Raw genomic sequence first — 14,175 nt, forward strand, 5'->3', positions numbered from 1 at the left:
GTATTCAATATGTAAATTTTTTTTCAAAAAACAATTCTTTTTTTAGTTAGCGAATGGGCGCACCTTGTTCCATAGATTTGCCTTGAGTTCGCCGAGTAATTTGATAGGTTTGGCAATGACAGCTAAATTTGTAGCACATCTTGACTCGCGGATCATATCCCCTTGCCCGGGGCTTGGAATGTACAATTAAACGTGTCGCATCACAGGTCTGTCCAATTAGCTAAATGTCGCATTAAATGTTGAAGAAGTAGGCCTTGCGAAGTAGGCCTTGAGAAGCTGTCAAGCGCTCGTGGAGAAAATTTTCATGGCATTCCCAAACTAGCTCTCAAGTTGTACAGACGTATTTCAAATAAACTTCCATCAATTTCAATAGGTTATGGGCCCAGCAAAGGAAGGAATCCCGCAGTTGACCGGACCAAACTATGAAAATTGGTGTTTCCGGGTCAAGCTATACATGGACGCAGTTGAAGTATCTTCTGTGCTGACGGGACCAGTTCCGGCTGAAGGCGCTGAATGTCGTGCGAAGTGGGAGCTAACGAACAAGAAGGCCAAATCTGTTCTTGTGGGATTTATTGCGGATGATGTTCTTGAAGTTGTCCGGGAAAAGGAAACAGCGGCTGAAATGTGGAGGGCTCTGGAAGAAACTTTCGCGAAACGGTCGGTATCAAGCCAGACGTTGCTCAGGAAGCAGTTGGCGCGGCTGCGTAAGAAGGAAGGATCGTCCATGCGAGCTCATTTTACTGTTTTCGATGACCTTGTCAGGCAACTCAAGTCCGCAGGAGCCAAAATGGAAGAAGGTGATTTGGTGGCGCAATTATTTTTAACTCTACCCGATAGTTACGACCCTCTGGTGACGGCACTCGAGAATCTGGCGGAGAAGGACCTGAAGCTGGAGACAGTCAAGCAGCGGCTGCTGGCTGAAGAGAGCAAACGGGCAGATCGTCTGGATGACTCGAGTGAAGATAATGGTGCGGCGTTTGTCGGCGGTAGGAAAAAGAACCAGAATCAGAACCAGAAGAAGTTTTCTGGTAAGTGTCACCGCTGCGAAAAGCCCGGACACATGAAAAAGGATTGTCGTTCAAAGAAACCGGAAGGCAGCGCAAATGCTGCGGTCGGTAGTAAGGCAGTTGCATTCATGGCAAACGGTGACCAGAGAAAGTCTGAAGCCAGGAAGATTCACTTCTGCGTGGATTCGGGATGTAGCGATCATCTCGTGAACGATGCAAGTCATCTGCAGTCCGTGCGAAAATTGAAAGATCCGTTCATCATCGATGTGGCTAAAAACGACGTGACACTGGTTGGGAAGTTTGCTGGAGAAATTAAAGGTATGTCCAACAAAGGGATTGAATTTCATATACAGAACGTTGTACTGTTGCCGGATCTACGAGAAAACCTGCTCTCGGTCAAGAAGCTCTTGCAGGCTGAAATCGATGTTCTTTTCACTGGTCGTGGAGGTCAAGATCGTGCGGAGTTCAAGAAGAACGGAGAACTGATAGGTGTGGCATATCTTCGTGGAAACTTGTACCAACTGGAATTGGATGTCAGTTCTACGGGAACAGCTAATATCACTGTGGCCGAAACAAGTAAGTTGTGGCATCGTCGTATGGGTCATGCAAGTCAGCAAGCGTTGAACAATCTGGCGAAGCATCTTCTTTAACGCAGAATACCCACTTCGGTTGTAATGGCTTCACTTTTGCTGGGCGTTTCACCAGGCGCCACACGTGGTTGCTTTCTATGGATTTCAGCTCATCACGGACAGCCGCCAACCATTGGTCCTGATCATCACGCCCTTCGATCTCCGCGTAGGATGATGGTGGATCTGTAGAATTAAAATTTCCAGCAGCAGAGGTTGCTCTAAATCCAGTTAGAAAGTCAAGCAACTTACCTGGGAGCCTGCGCTCCCGTTCGCTATGCCTCGTGGTTGACTCCGGACAGTCGTCACTTCTTTGTTGCGAAGGGAGCGCCCCAGGGTTTACTTTTACTTCTCCTTCTTCCAAATCCTCGAACTCGTCTTCTTCATCAGTCCCGGAATCAGGAACTGCATCTAGTTCTTGAACAGAGTTTATCAAAACGTCCCCCTCTGGTTCGTACAATGTGGGGATCACCAAGGGAACCTCAGATGCTTCATCGAATTGGTCTGCATACGGGAAGCATTCCTCATTGAACTTCACGTCTCTTGCAATCACTATTTTTCTTGTTGCTCTGTCCCATAGCCGATATCCATTCGGAGCGTAGCCAACCATTATCGTCTCGCGGCTTTTGGGATCCAACTTCATCCTCTGTTGGTTTGGGATCCACGCCATGGCCTTGCACCCGAAAATTCTGATCTTGTTAAGGTCCGGTTTCACAGTCATCCATCTCTCAGCAGGAGTTTCGTTTCCATCCAACGCCACAGTGGGACAACGGTTCAAGAGGTACGTCGCCGTCAAAGCCGCTTCCGACCACATGTTTTTGGGAACTTTTGGATCAATTAACATTGATCTTACCTTTTCAACCAGGGTGCGGTTGAAACGTTCAGCTACCCCGTTTAGCTGAGGAGAATAAGCTACCGTTAGTTGAATTTGAATGCCTCGCTTCTTGTAGTATTTCAATTGTTCATTCGAAAAGAATTCACGGCCTTGATCCACGGTTAACTTGCAAATCCTTGTCTGCCACTGAGTAGTAGCCATAGCTTCAAACTCTTTGAAACACCGGGATACATCCGACTTTCGCTTGATTGTATAGATCACAGCAAAATGCGACCAGTCGTCAATGAACGACACGAAGTAATTTGATCCATCCCACGTCGGCGGATCAATGGGGCCACACACATCCGAATGAACCCTCTCTAGCGGACGTGTGGCACGTTCTCGTACACCATCGAACGGTTCTCGACACTGCTTCGCCATTACGCACGTATCGCAAAAACCAATCGACTCAACTTTCTTCACAAAACCCGTAGTCATTTCTGGAATGCTGGAATGAAAAACTCAATGAAGTATTGTTGAAGCTTGGATTCAAGAGATCACAGCATGATTATTGCTTATACACCCGGATCGACGAGAGGGGGAACGATGATGTCTACCTAGTCATATACGTCGATGACCTGCTGATCATGGGATTAAGGATCAAGACTGTTGAAGAAGTGAAAAAGAAGTTGTCTCAGTTCTTCAAAATGACGGATTGTGGTGAGATGCAACACTTCCTTGGCATGAAAATTGCGTACGATCGGACACCAGGAAAGATGCAGTTTTCGCAAGGAGCAAGCATTGAAAAAATGCTGAAGAAATTTGGTATGAATGATTGCAACCCAACAAGAACACCCATGGAGAAAGGATTACAGCTGACTTGCAGTAATACTGGAACCGTTAATGAACCGTACCGAGAAGTTCTAGGCAGCTTAATGTACGTTATGATGTCCACTCGGCCGGACATTCGTTTCCCAGTTGGATACCTTGGACGATTCCAGCAAGAACCGGAACAACTACACTGGACAGCCCTAAAACGAGTGGTACGTTACATGAAAGGTACGAAGGACATGTTTCTGGAGTTCTCTCGTGGCAAGGACGTGGAGCCATTAGTTGGATTCACTGACTCGGACTGGGCGACGGATACTGTGGATAGGAAATCGGTGAGCGGATTCTTATTCCAAGTTTATGGCAACACGGTCTCATGGTCAAGCAAGAAGCAAACAACCGTGGCTACCTCCTCCAGCGAAGCCGAATACGTTGCGTTGAGTGCTGGTGTGACAGAAGCAATTTGGTTGACTGGACTCTTGGGCGACCTTGGTGTAAAGATTACGAAACCGATACCTATATACGAAGACAACCGTGGCTGCATTGGGATGGCTTAGAACCTGGAGTGCAAACGTGCAAAGCACATCGATATCAAACACCATTTCATTCGGGATCACATTGCAGCAGGACGTATACGAGTAGAACATGTTCGGACTGAACATCAGTTGGCGGACATTTTTACCAAGATGTTGGACGTTGGAAGATTCGAGGATCTCCGGCGGATTATAGGACTCCACAATCGAGAGGGGGTGAAGAAGTAGGCCTTGAGAAGCTGTCAAGCACTCGTGGAGAAAATTTTCATGGCATTCCCAAACTAGCTCTCAAGTTGTACAGACGTATTTCAAATAAACTTCCATCAATTTCAATAAATGTAAATTACTGTTGTTAGTTACGCCACGTCGAAAGGTAGGTTGGCGGGTATCCAAATAATCCTACATTATCGACAGCCCTACGACAGCTGTAAAGGATGATAGAAAAATAGGAAGGTTGAACAATAGACAAAGAAAAACAAAGTAACATTGAAGGTGAATTGAAATCTATCCTAAACAATACTTAATCTATTCTAAAACTAGTGAACGTATGCTAAAAATTCTCCAGTTCATGATCTTAATTACTACTGGTGAGAACTTAAAATGAAATTTAAAATATAAAATATGAAACTTATGTGTAAATTTATAGATATAGCTGATGAATTGAATTAAATTAAAATCAATCTACTGCAATATTCCTGCGACTTGAAAATAAGAGAACGAACGGATTCGGTTGTGTCGCTCTCGCCAGTTTAAATGAAAATTTCAGCCAGAATTACTAAAAGTAAAAAAAAACTCATACTTAAATTTAAGAAGGTGCCTAATCCCTGTTTATTTGTATTTTAGGAATTTTATAACTTCGTATCAAATAAATTGTAACCTGATTGGAGTTGATAAAATTAGAATTCATTTTTGCTGAATGCAACATCTTATAAAATTCTTTTAAGAATCCACTCTGAGATGTCAAAAAAAATCCACTAACTCTGGCCGACCGAGCGATGTCCCGATGGCAGATGAGGCAGCGGCAAGTAACGCTGGTGACGCATTGGTAGCTACAACCACTCTCGTCGGTGTAGTTCCCCCTCCCCGCAGTATGTAGGTTAATTCAAAACAATCAAATGCTTCTTTGACTGCAATACCTGTTCGAAAGGCGCTGAGGTTTGATACCGCAGGTGACCAAATAAAACTAATTCCGCATCCGTCCGATGCGAGACGATATCCGATTCGTGACTGTCGAAGGAAACTAGATTTCCACTGTCAATTGTGTAATAAGCGTGACGACGATCAAATGGTGCAGTGTGATAACGATGGCTGTAAACATTGGTTTCACTATGAGTGCGTAGAAGTCACGGATGACGTCGCCAACGTGACCTGGATCTGTCCCATATGCGATGCCACGAAGGATTCAACACCTACAGCGATTCATCCCACCGCCAGTACTAACACCAACCAGGGTCATCGCAGTATGCCGAATGAACAGCAAAGTCAAATCGAGCCGGCAGTAGAGGGTACCAGTACGGATCGACCGAAGAGTAAGGCGAACTCTGGAAAGAGTAAGGCGAACTCAGCAAGGAATAAAGAGCTGGAGTTGCAAAACTCAAAGATCAGTATGAACTAGAGAAGAAGTTCTTGGATGATAAGTACAAGATCCTGATGGATAACGGCCAGGGATGGTAAAAAATCACATTCAACGATCAATGAATAAGTATATCCCTCTAGTCGGATGTTTTTAAATCACCCCCAGCAGGCGAGGCTCTTTTATTCTTCATATGTACACAGAGAGAATACTTGGAACGGTGAGCTACCAAGATCTCAAAAAAGCAATATGAGAGCGGAATCCCAACTGCTTGCACTCTCGAAGCATTACTTCTACTACTCAGGTTTTATCGTGAGTGCAAGCCACAAACGATTAATCCCATTCCATAGAGCGGATGATGAGTTCTTGATCGGAAAGTGTAACAAGAGACGATCAACTGAAATCTTACGACACTCATCGAGGGATTTTTAATTCTCTATTGCACTGTCCGCAGTGAGTGGCTGACTCAGTCTCGTGTCGATTTTATTTTGCTGTCGTCTCCCGCCCGATAAACAGCAGACGGGTAATGGATGCAATTGATTAATTTTATTACCAGCAGATTTGGGCGAATCTCATCCCGCCCAAAATCGTTTTTAGATTCCAATAATTCTGTACATTCACATTTCTCTCCAAATAATTTTTCCAACAGTAATTCAATTAGTGACTTCACGAAACACCTTTCGAATTCGATTGAATTTCAGACCCTTTTTTATTTTGTAGATAAAACGGATCACATATTTGATTAATTCAATTCTGTGTGGTTACGTTCTTCGTTGCGAATAAATGTAATGAAATAGTATGGAGGTATGATATTCATGTATCGTGGACTTCCGACATATGTGGCAGTAGATTTGTCGAACGACTAATGTTTTTTATATCCCTTCAAACTTGTTGCATCTCTCAAGTGTACATACTGCTTTGACCGCAGATTTGCATGGTAGAATCTGGTTAATTTCAGGTATTCAGTCTTCATATTGTCGAATGAATACTGTTGGAACAATAGGTATCGCAGCAAATGATTATCAACATCCTACCTTATCATCAAACGGTATGCGAATAATTTCAGTGAACTGACGGCATTGGAATATATGCTTAGTGAGGACCACACAATTATTATCAGAGCGAATAAACGTCCGACTGGAAGTCATGAACATCAATTCAATGTGCCCAAGATAAATTTATCCTTTGAAGGTCATTAACCTTTCTAAAGATGATCAGATGGAATATATTCCAATGTCGTCTGGAATAACCTGTCCAACACCTTATGATCGTAATATTGTTTTTGCTATTATTCTGATGTTTCATAACACGGCACTCTATTGATTATTCGCCGAAAATGAATAAAAAATATCCTTGAAGTTAGCCTACGGTTTTAGTAGCAGTGCAATATGGTAAGCCAGTCTCAGGATAAGAAAACATTTAAAAATAAAGCTTTTTTTTTGAATGAATCAATAGTAAAACAAAACGTCAAAAAATTTCTCGGCTTTGATAGCAGATAATCATTATCCATTTGAGTTGTATGAGTATTCCATTCCCCCACAAACTGTGGATAGTCTATCTGCATACAAATTATGTAGAGTGGCACAATCCAAAAAAATTATGAGCAAATATTTACGTGCTTAAACAAAAAAACACATGTTGACATATTTGCGCTAATTTATGTTTTTTTATTAATTCAAGGTAATCAAGGTCTTTTCTAGACACCAGTTTACTCGGCCCCGAAAAAAGTGGTCTGTATTTGGGCAAGCGGAAAAATATATCTCGCAAGACCACGTGTTCGATGTCGTAAAAGCCTTGGCCAATAACGCATTTACATTAACTCATAAAATTAGTGATTTGAGAGGGATTATTGTTTGTAGTCTCTTGATTAATTTAAACACCATCTGAGAAATCCTCCGTGAAACATTAAAGTCGTCCTATCTGCTGTAGCGCATTTTTTTTTATTTTACCCAGTTTCATCGAAGTAAACGCGCTCGGAAAGGAAAATTGAACGCCCGGATGAGAGAGCGAGAATCGTACGTCATAGAGACACTCATTCCCATGGAGCAAATTCTTGTTAGGAGTTGAAAGCAAAACGAGGAAGGAGAGTAACTCAATTATTCAGACTAGTTTCAGTCTAGTAATGCTTTGGTCAACTCAGAGTTACCAAGAGAAAATCATTTGGTTATGATGGGTGAGGATTAATAGTTAGTCGCAGTTTGCACAGATTACGATCTGTGCAGTTTGCGATTAATCGTAAATCACATCATGCTCCCTTGTTTTCCATCCTTGATAACGGCAGTGATAAGTCATCGATCATCAGCGATTTGGGAAAGATGTCGAAGATCCAGGAATGGGTGAATGAAACGGAACGCCATGGTGAACGGACGATTCCGGTTTAGCAGAGGAGACAAATGGACCCGCATTGAATAACTCGAAGCAGCCCCAGGAGAGCCAAACTCCGTGTCCCGCTCAGCAAAATAAACCACCATCGATTGATTCGGACCTACAAGGTCAGCCAGGGCAGCGTACACCTACGCACCCGTCAAGATCCACTTCACATCGACCATCCAATGTTCCTTTGCATCCGGGCACCCTTGTAGATGGCAATGTTTTTTTTCCTAGACAGGAATCAACCCCGCTTTATACATCATATCCAGCTCCACCAGCAAGAACAGTAAACGACGAGACAGTGTGTATCCTAAATCGAAGTCAGCTTGCCGCACGTCAAGCGGTTTCCAAGGACTTGCCGGATTTCAGTGGGAACCCGGAAGACTGGCCGCTATTCTTTTCAATGTTCAACTCCTCAACCTCAATGTGTGGGTTCTCAAACGAGGAGAATATGTTGCGTTTACGAAAATGCTTGAAAGGCAAAGCACTAGAAGCAGTGAGGTGTCGTTTGCTTCATCCGTCTAATGTAGCTAGTGTTATTTCGACGCTTAAAATGCTGTACGGGAGACCAGAGGCTATTATCCAGGCAATAATCCGTAAGGTCCGCTCACTACCGTCACCAAATATGGAGAAGCTGGAGACAGTAGTAAACTTCGCGCTTACGGTAGAGAATCTTGTCGCCACAATCAACGCGTGCGAAGTCAGTGACTTCGTATATAACTCATCGCTCAGATACGAATTGGTGGATAGGCTACCATCATCTCTAAAGATGGACTGGGCCAGATACTCTCGTGGGAAATCAAACATAACACTGATTGATTTCAGTGCGTGGCTCTATACTACGGCGGAGGACGCTAGCACCGTTATGATCAGTAGCAGTAGCAGCGAGCAGCGTTCTCGAGGTGGGAAAAAGGATGGCTTTCTGAACTTCCATTCCGAGTTACAGTGTACAAGTACTAGATCAACCGGACCACCTTCTAAAACGAAATATAATGCTGTTGTCAAGGAGCAATGTGCTGTGTGCAAAGGAAACTGTCCGTCTATAGCGAAGTGCAAGAGATTCGAGGATTTCAGCTACGACTCGAAGTGGGCAACCGTGAAGGAATGCAAGCTTTGCCGAAAATGCTTGCGAAAACACAATGGATCCTGCAAGCAGTCGAAGCCGTGTGGTATAAATGGGTGTGAGTTTCTCCATCACCCTCTTCTCCATAACACGCAGAAGCACGAAGTTCCAAGATCATTACCGCCGTCAGTTCCTGCATCCAGCAACATCAATACTGAGACGAGGAATGCGAATCATAGCTGCAATGTTCACCAAGGCCAATCGGAGATTTTGTTTCGAATCGTTCCTGTTAAGCTGTACGGACCGATGAAAACGATACGCACCTACGCATTCGTGGATGATGGATCCGAGCTCACTTTAATGGAGCAAAGCCTGGCAGAAGAGTTGGGAATTCAAGGACCATCAAAATCTTTGTGTTTAAAGTGGACCGGTGGAACACAAAAGCTGTCGCAGTCACAGCAAATCAACGTACAGATCTCCGGTATTAGTAACTCGAAGAAGTATGAGCTGGCCGGTGTGTACACGATGTCCTCACTGCAAATTCGTCCACAGACGCTACGACATACGGAACTCCAAGAAAAATATCCGCATTTGAAAGGATTACCACTCGAGTCCTACAGCAACGTCAGTCCACGGATTCTTATCGGTCTAGATCACGCAACACTTGGTAATGCAATCAAGAATCGCGAAGGCAACGATAATGAGCCCATTGCCGTTAAGACTCGTCTGGGCTGGATAGTCTTCGGAAACTGTACCGACAAGGAGAAAGCAGAAGTATACGTGAACTACCATAGCGTGCAGAGCTGCGAATGCAACCGAGATCCCGACGAGGACCTACATAAATTAGTGAAATCCCATTTTTCGCTTGACAGCCTCGGGATCGCGAAACCAGATAAGCTGCTGATATCGCATCAGGACCAACGAGCACAAATGCTCCTTGAAAAATATACACGTCTCACTGAGGTTGGTCGTTATGAAACCGGACTCCTGTGGAAGTACGATAATGTCCGACTCCCGGACAGTGAAACGATGGCACTGAAACGATGGAAGTGCTTGACAAATCGTATGAAGAAGGATCCGGCGTTAGCCACTGCGATAAAAGCAAAAATCGACGACCACGTAAGCAAGGGCTACGTGAGGAAGCTGACTACAGAGGAACTCCAAACGCCACAACATCGCGTGTGGTACCTTCCAATTTTCCCGGTCGTCAACCCGAACAAACCAGACAAAATGAGGCTTGTATGGGACGCAGCAGCCACTGTCCATGGAGTGTCGCTCAACACCTTTCTGCTAAAGGGACCTGACCAGCTGACATCGCTTCTTTCGGTGCTGGTACAATTCCGAGAGTTTAGAATAGCAGTAAGCGGAGACATGTTGTTGACATGAGATGTTTCATCGGGTGCTGATACGCGTTGATGATCAGCATTGTCTGCGCTTCTTTTGGAAGGATGACGATCAAGCAACGGAGCCAAGTGTCTACGTAGTGCAGGTTATGACTTTCGGCGCCTGCTGCTCTCCGAGTACAGCACAATATGTGAAAAATATCAACGCTAAGAGATTCGAGCAAGATCATCCGACAGCTGTTGATGCAATCGTCAAACGACATTACGTGGACGATATGCTAGTGAGCGTAGAGTCCGTAGAAGAAGCAGTCCAACTGGTTCAGGACGTGAAAAAAATTCATGCAGCAGCCGGGTTTGAAATGTTAAACTGGATATCGAATTCCCGTGGCGTCTTGGCTGCCATCAGTGAAGAAACCACACCAGAGAAAAACCTCGACATCGGTAAGGAAAGTACAACTGAGAAAGTGCTTGGCATGTGGTGGGACACCTCAAAGGACTGCTTTACCTACAAGGTCTCTTCACGATACGAACAGGACCTCATTTCAGGAAATCGAAGACCCACAAAAAGAGAGGTTCTTCGAACGCTAATGATGGTTTTTGACCCGTTGGGACTAATCGCGCACGTTTTGATGTTCCTCAAGGTGTTGCTCCAGGAGATCTGGCGTACTCCAGTTGGCTGGGACGATCCAATCGAGGATGCACAATACGATAAATGGCTTTCGTGGTTGGCAGTTTTCCCGCACATAGCAACCATCGAAATTCCACGCTGCTACCGAACGCTTACACCCACGGGAGCAGGCACAGTAGTACAGATGCATACGTTCGTCGATGCTAGCGAGAGCGGATTCGCAGCGGTGGTGTACCTTCGATTTGAGAACCATGATACTGTGGAATGTGCCCTGGTGAGCGCAAAAACAAGAGTTGCGCCACTTAAGTTCCTATCGATCCCTCGTTCCGAACTACAAGCAGCAGTTATCGGTGTGAGGCTTGCCGATACGATATCTAAATCACTTTCAATCGCCGTCAGCCGTCGAATATTCTGGTCGGATTCTAAAGACGTACTCTGTTGGCTTCGTTCAGATCACAGACGGTACAGTCAATTTGTAGCTTTCCGCGTCAGTAAAATCCTTGAGACAACGGAGGTTTGTGAGTGGCGATGGGTACCGACGAAACATAACGTTGCTGACGAAGGGACGAAGTGGAAAGGAGCACCTAACTTGGCAAGTAACAGTCGCTGGCTCCGAGGACCAAAATTCCTTCTCCTTAAGGAAGAAGACTGGCCAGTAAACCCATTTCCCGTGAGGACCACTGAAGAGGAGCTTCGACTGCATCTGTTAGTGCATATACAGCCTAGTGATCCGGTAATACGTCCACAGGATTTCTCCAAATGGAACAAGCTGCTACGCGTATCAGCCTACGTATTGCGGTACATCAACAATTTGAAACGTAGTTGCTATGGAAAACCACGTGTGTCTGGGGAACTGAAGAGAAAAGATTTCATCGATGCAGAAAATCATTTTGTTCAGTCCACCGCCTTCGCAGAGGAGATAGTGATCCTCAATAAGAATCGTGCGCTAAAAAATTCAATGAAAAGGATTCCCAGATCAAGTCTGTTGTACCAGTGGAATGCATTTTTGGATGAAAACGATGTGCTTCGTGTCAAAGGTCGAACGAAGGCATGCGCGTTCATTGATCGCGATGCAGCCGAACCGATAATTCTTCCGCGGGATCACCCTGTAACTCGCCTTATCATCTCTTCCATACACGAACGATTCCTTCATCAAAACCATGAGACGGTAATTAATGAAGTACTTCAACGGTACCGTATCCCTCGGCTAAAAGCAGCATATCGCCAGATCCGCAAAGATTATCAACAGTGCAAAATTCTTCTCGCCAACCCACAGCCTCCGGCAATGGGTGATCTTCCTCCAGCTCGACTAGCCGCCTTCAGTCGTCCCTTCACTCATATGGGGGTCGACTACTTCGGTCTGATCTTGGTATCAATCGGAAGACGAAACGAGAAACGGTGGGGGGTTCTCGCCACTTGCTTAACCACTCGCGCCATTCACCTGCAGATCGCTTATAAATTGACAACCGACTCCTGCGTAATGGCAATCCGGAACATAATGGCCAGGAGGGGGATTCCAGCAAGGATCTACAGTGACCGTGGAACTAATTTCCGTGGTGCAAACAAGGAATTGCAAAACGCGATCGAAAATCTCGACCACGACGCCCTGATAGCTGAGTTTACATCGAGCCACATCGAGTGGTCTTTCAATCCTCCCGCCACGCCTCACATGGGTGGAGCGTGGGAGCGGTTGATCCGAACCGTCAAGCAGAATCTCGCGCGACTTCAAACTAGCAGACTCCCGACCCAAGAAGTTCTGGAGAGCATGTTGGTAGAAATCGAGAACATCGTCAACTCCCGTCCTCTGACCAACATTCCGGTTGAAGACGATGATTCCCCTGTGTTGACTCCCAACCACTTCCTGTTGGGGTCAGCCAACGGCCTAAGATCGTGGGTGCCCTTGGACGATAACCCGATTTTGCTTAGAAATAGCTGGAAGCAGTCACAGATGCAAGCAGACATCTTCTGGAGATATTGGGTACGAGACTACATGCCTACGATAAATCGTAGGACCAAATGGTTCACTCCAGTTGAACCCATCAAACTTGGTGATTTGGTCATCATCGTGGATCCGAAGTTAGCCATAAATTGCTGGCCTAAAGGCCGTGTGATTGCGACCTGTCCATCGGCCGATGGTCAGGTAAGGCGGGTTACTGTACAGACTTCTGGAGGCATTTTTGAGCGACCAGCGGTGTCCTTAGCTGTACTCGACGTAGGCGTTAAGACAAACGCGCTTCAGGAGTAGCCTTCGCGCATTGCGGGGGGAGTGTTAGTTACGCCACGTCGAAAGGTAGGTTGGCGGGTATCCAAATAATCCTACATTATCGACAGCCCTACGACAGCTGTAAAGGATGATAGAAAAATAGGAAGGTTGAACAATAGACAAAGAAAAACAAAGTAACATTGAAGGTGAATTGAAATCTATCCTAAACAATACTTAATCTATTCTAAAACTAGTGAACGTATGCTAAAAATTCTCCAGTTCATGATCTTAATTACTACTGGTGAGAACTTAAAATGAAATTTAAAATATAAAATATGAAACTTATGTGTAAATTTATAGATATAGCTGATGAATTGAATTAAATTAAAATCAATCTACTGCAATATTCCTGCGACTTGAAAATAAGAGAACGAACGGATTCGGTTGTGTCGCCAGTTTAAATGAAAATTTCAGCCAGAATTACTAAAAGTAAAAAAAAAAACTCATACTTAAATTTAAGAAGGTGCCTAATCCTTGTTTATTTGTATTTTAGGAATTTTATAACTTCGTATCAAATAAATTGTAACCTGATTGGAGTTGATAAAATTAGAATTCATTTTTGCTGAATGCAACAACTGTAGTACAATTTTTTTTGTACTATAGTTGTCACGGCCTTATAAAAGGTTAAGCGTTTCTGAAGCGTCTCCCGAAGGAAAATATCAGGGACGCAAATCAAAGCAAAATAATTCTCTGAAGATATGCAAACAACTCGAAAAATTATGACACTTGCATCGATAGCTTTCACTCGGTCGATGCTATCGACTTGCTCGGTATCTATAATAGTAAAAAAGAGCCAAATTCTTATCGATGGGATTTCTATAATAGGGCCCATTACAACGACAAAAAAAATCTAGCAAATTAGTAAAATTAGTTTAACCCATTACTGCCCAGGTGTAGGTTATGTTTACTTTGCGACTTGTGCGGGAAACACGAACTTTGCAAGCTTCAATACACAACAAAACAACAAAAATGACACAAAAAAAACACTCTTAAATTGTCATGTAGTATCATTTAAAATGCGCTTAACACTTTAGTTTCATCAAAAACAGTTTTTCAAAAACGGGCATTTTTGCGTATTAAATTAAATACGCTGGGCACTAATGGGTTAACTAATTATTTCTCTTAGT

General features: G+C 44.2%; 2 protein-coding genes across 2 annotated transcripts; both read left to right on the plus strand.

Moving 5' to 3' along the window:
- The first annotated feature begins 3,094 nt into the window (after positions 1-3,094).
- On the plus strand, positions 3,095-3,832 carry LOC129761546 (uncharacterized). Its single transcript, XM_055759271.1, has one exon. It carries the CDS (start codon positions 3,095-3,097, stop codon positions 3,830-3,832), a length of 738 nt encoding a protein of 245 aa, XP_055615246.1.
- Positions 3,833-10,201: 6,369 nt separating this feature from the next.
- On the plus strand, positions 10,202-13,030 carry LOC129761547 (uncharacterized). The gene has a single exon (XM_055759272.1). The coding sequence runs from the start codon at positions 10,202-10,204 to the stop codon at positions 13,028-13,030; it is 2,829 nt and encodes a 942-aa protein (XP_055615247.1).
- Positions 13,031-14,175: the final 1,145 nt, after the last annotated feature.

This window comes from Toxorhynchites rutilus, chromosome 1, assembly GCF_029784135.1.
Source record: "Toxorhynchites rutilus septentrionalis strain SRP chromosome 1, ASM2978413v1, whole genome shotgun sequence".
Classification (NCBI taxonomy): Eukaryota; Metazoa; Arthropoda; class Insecta; order Diptera; family Culicidae; genus Toxorhynchites; species Toxorhynchites rutilus.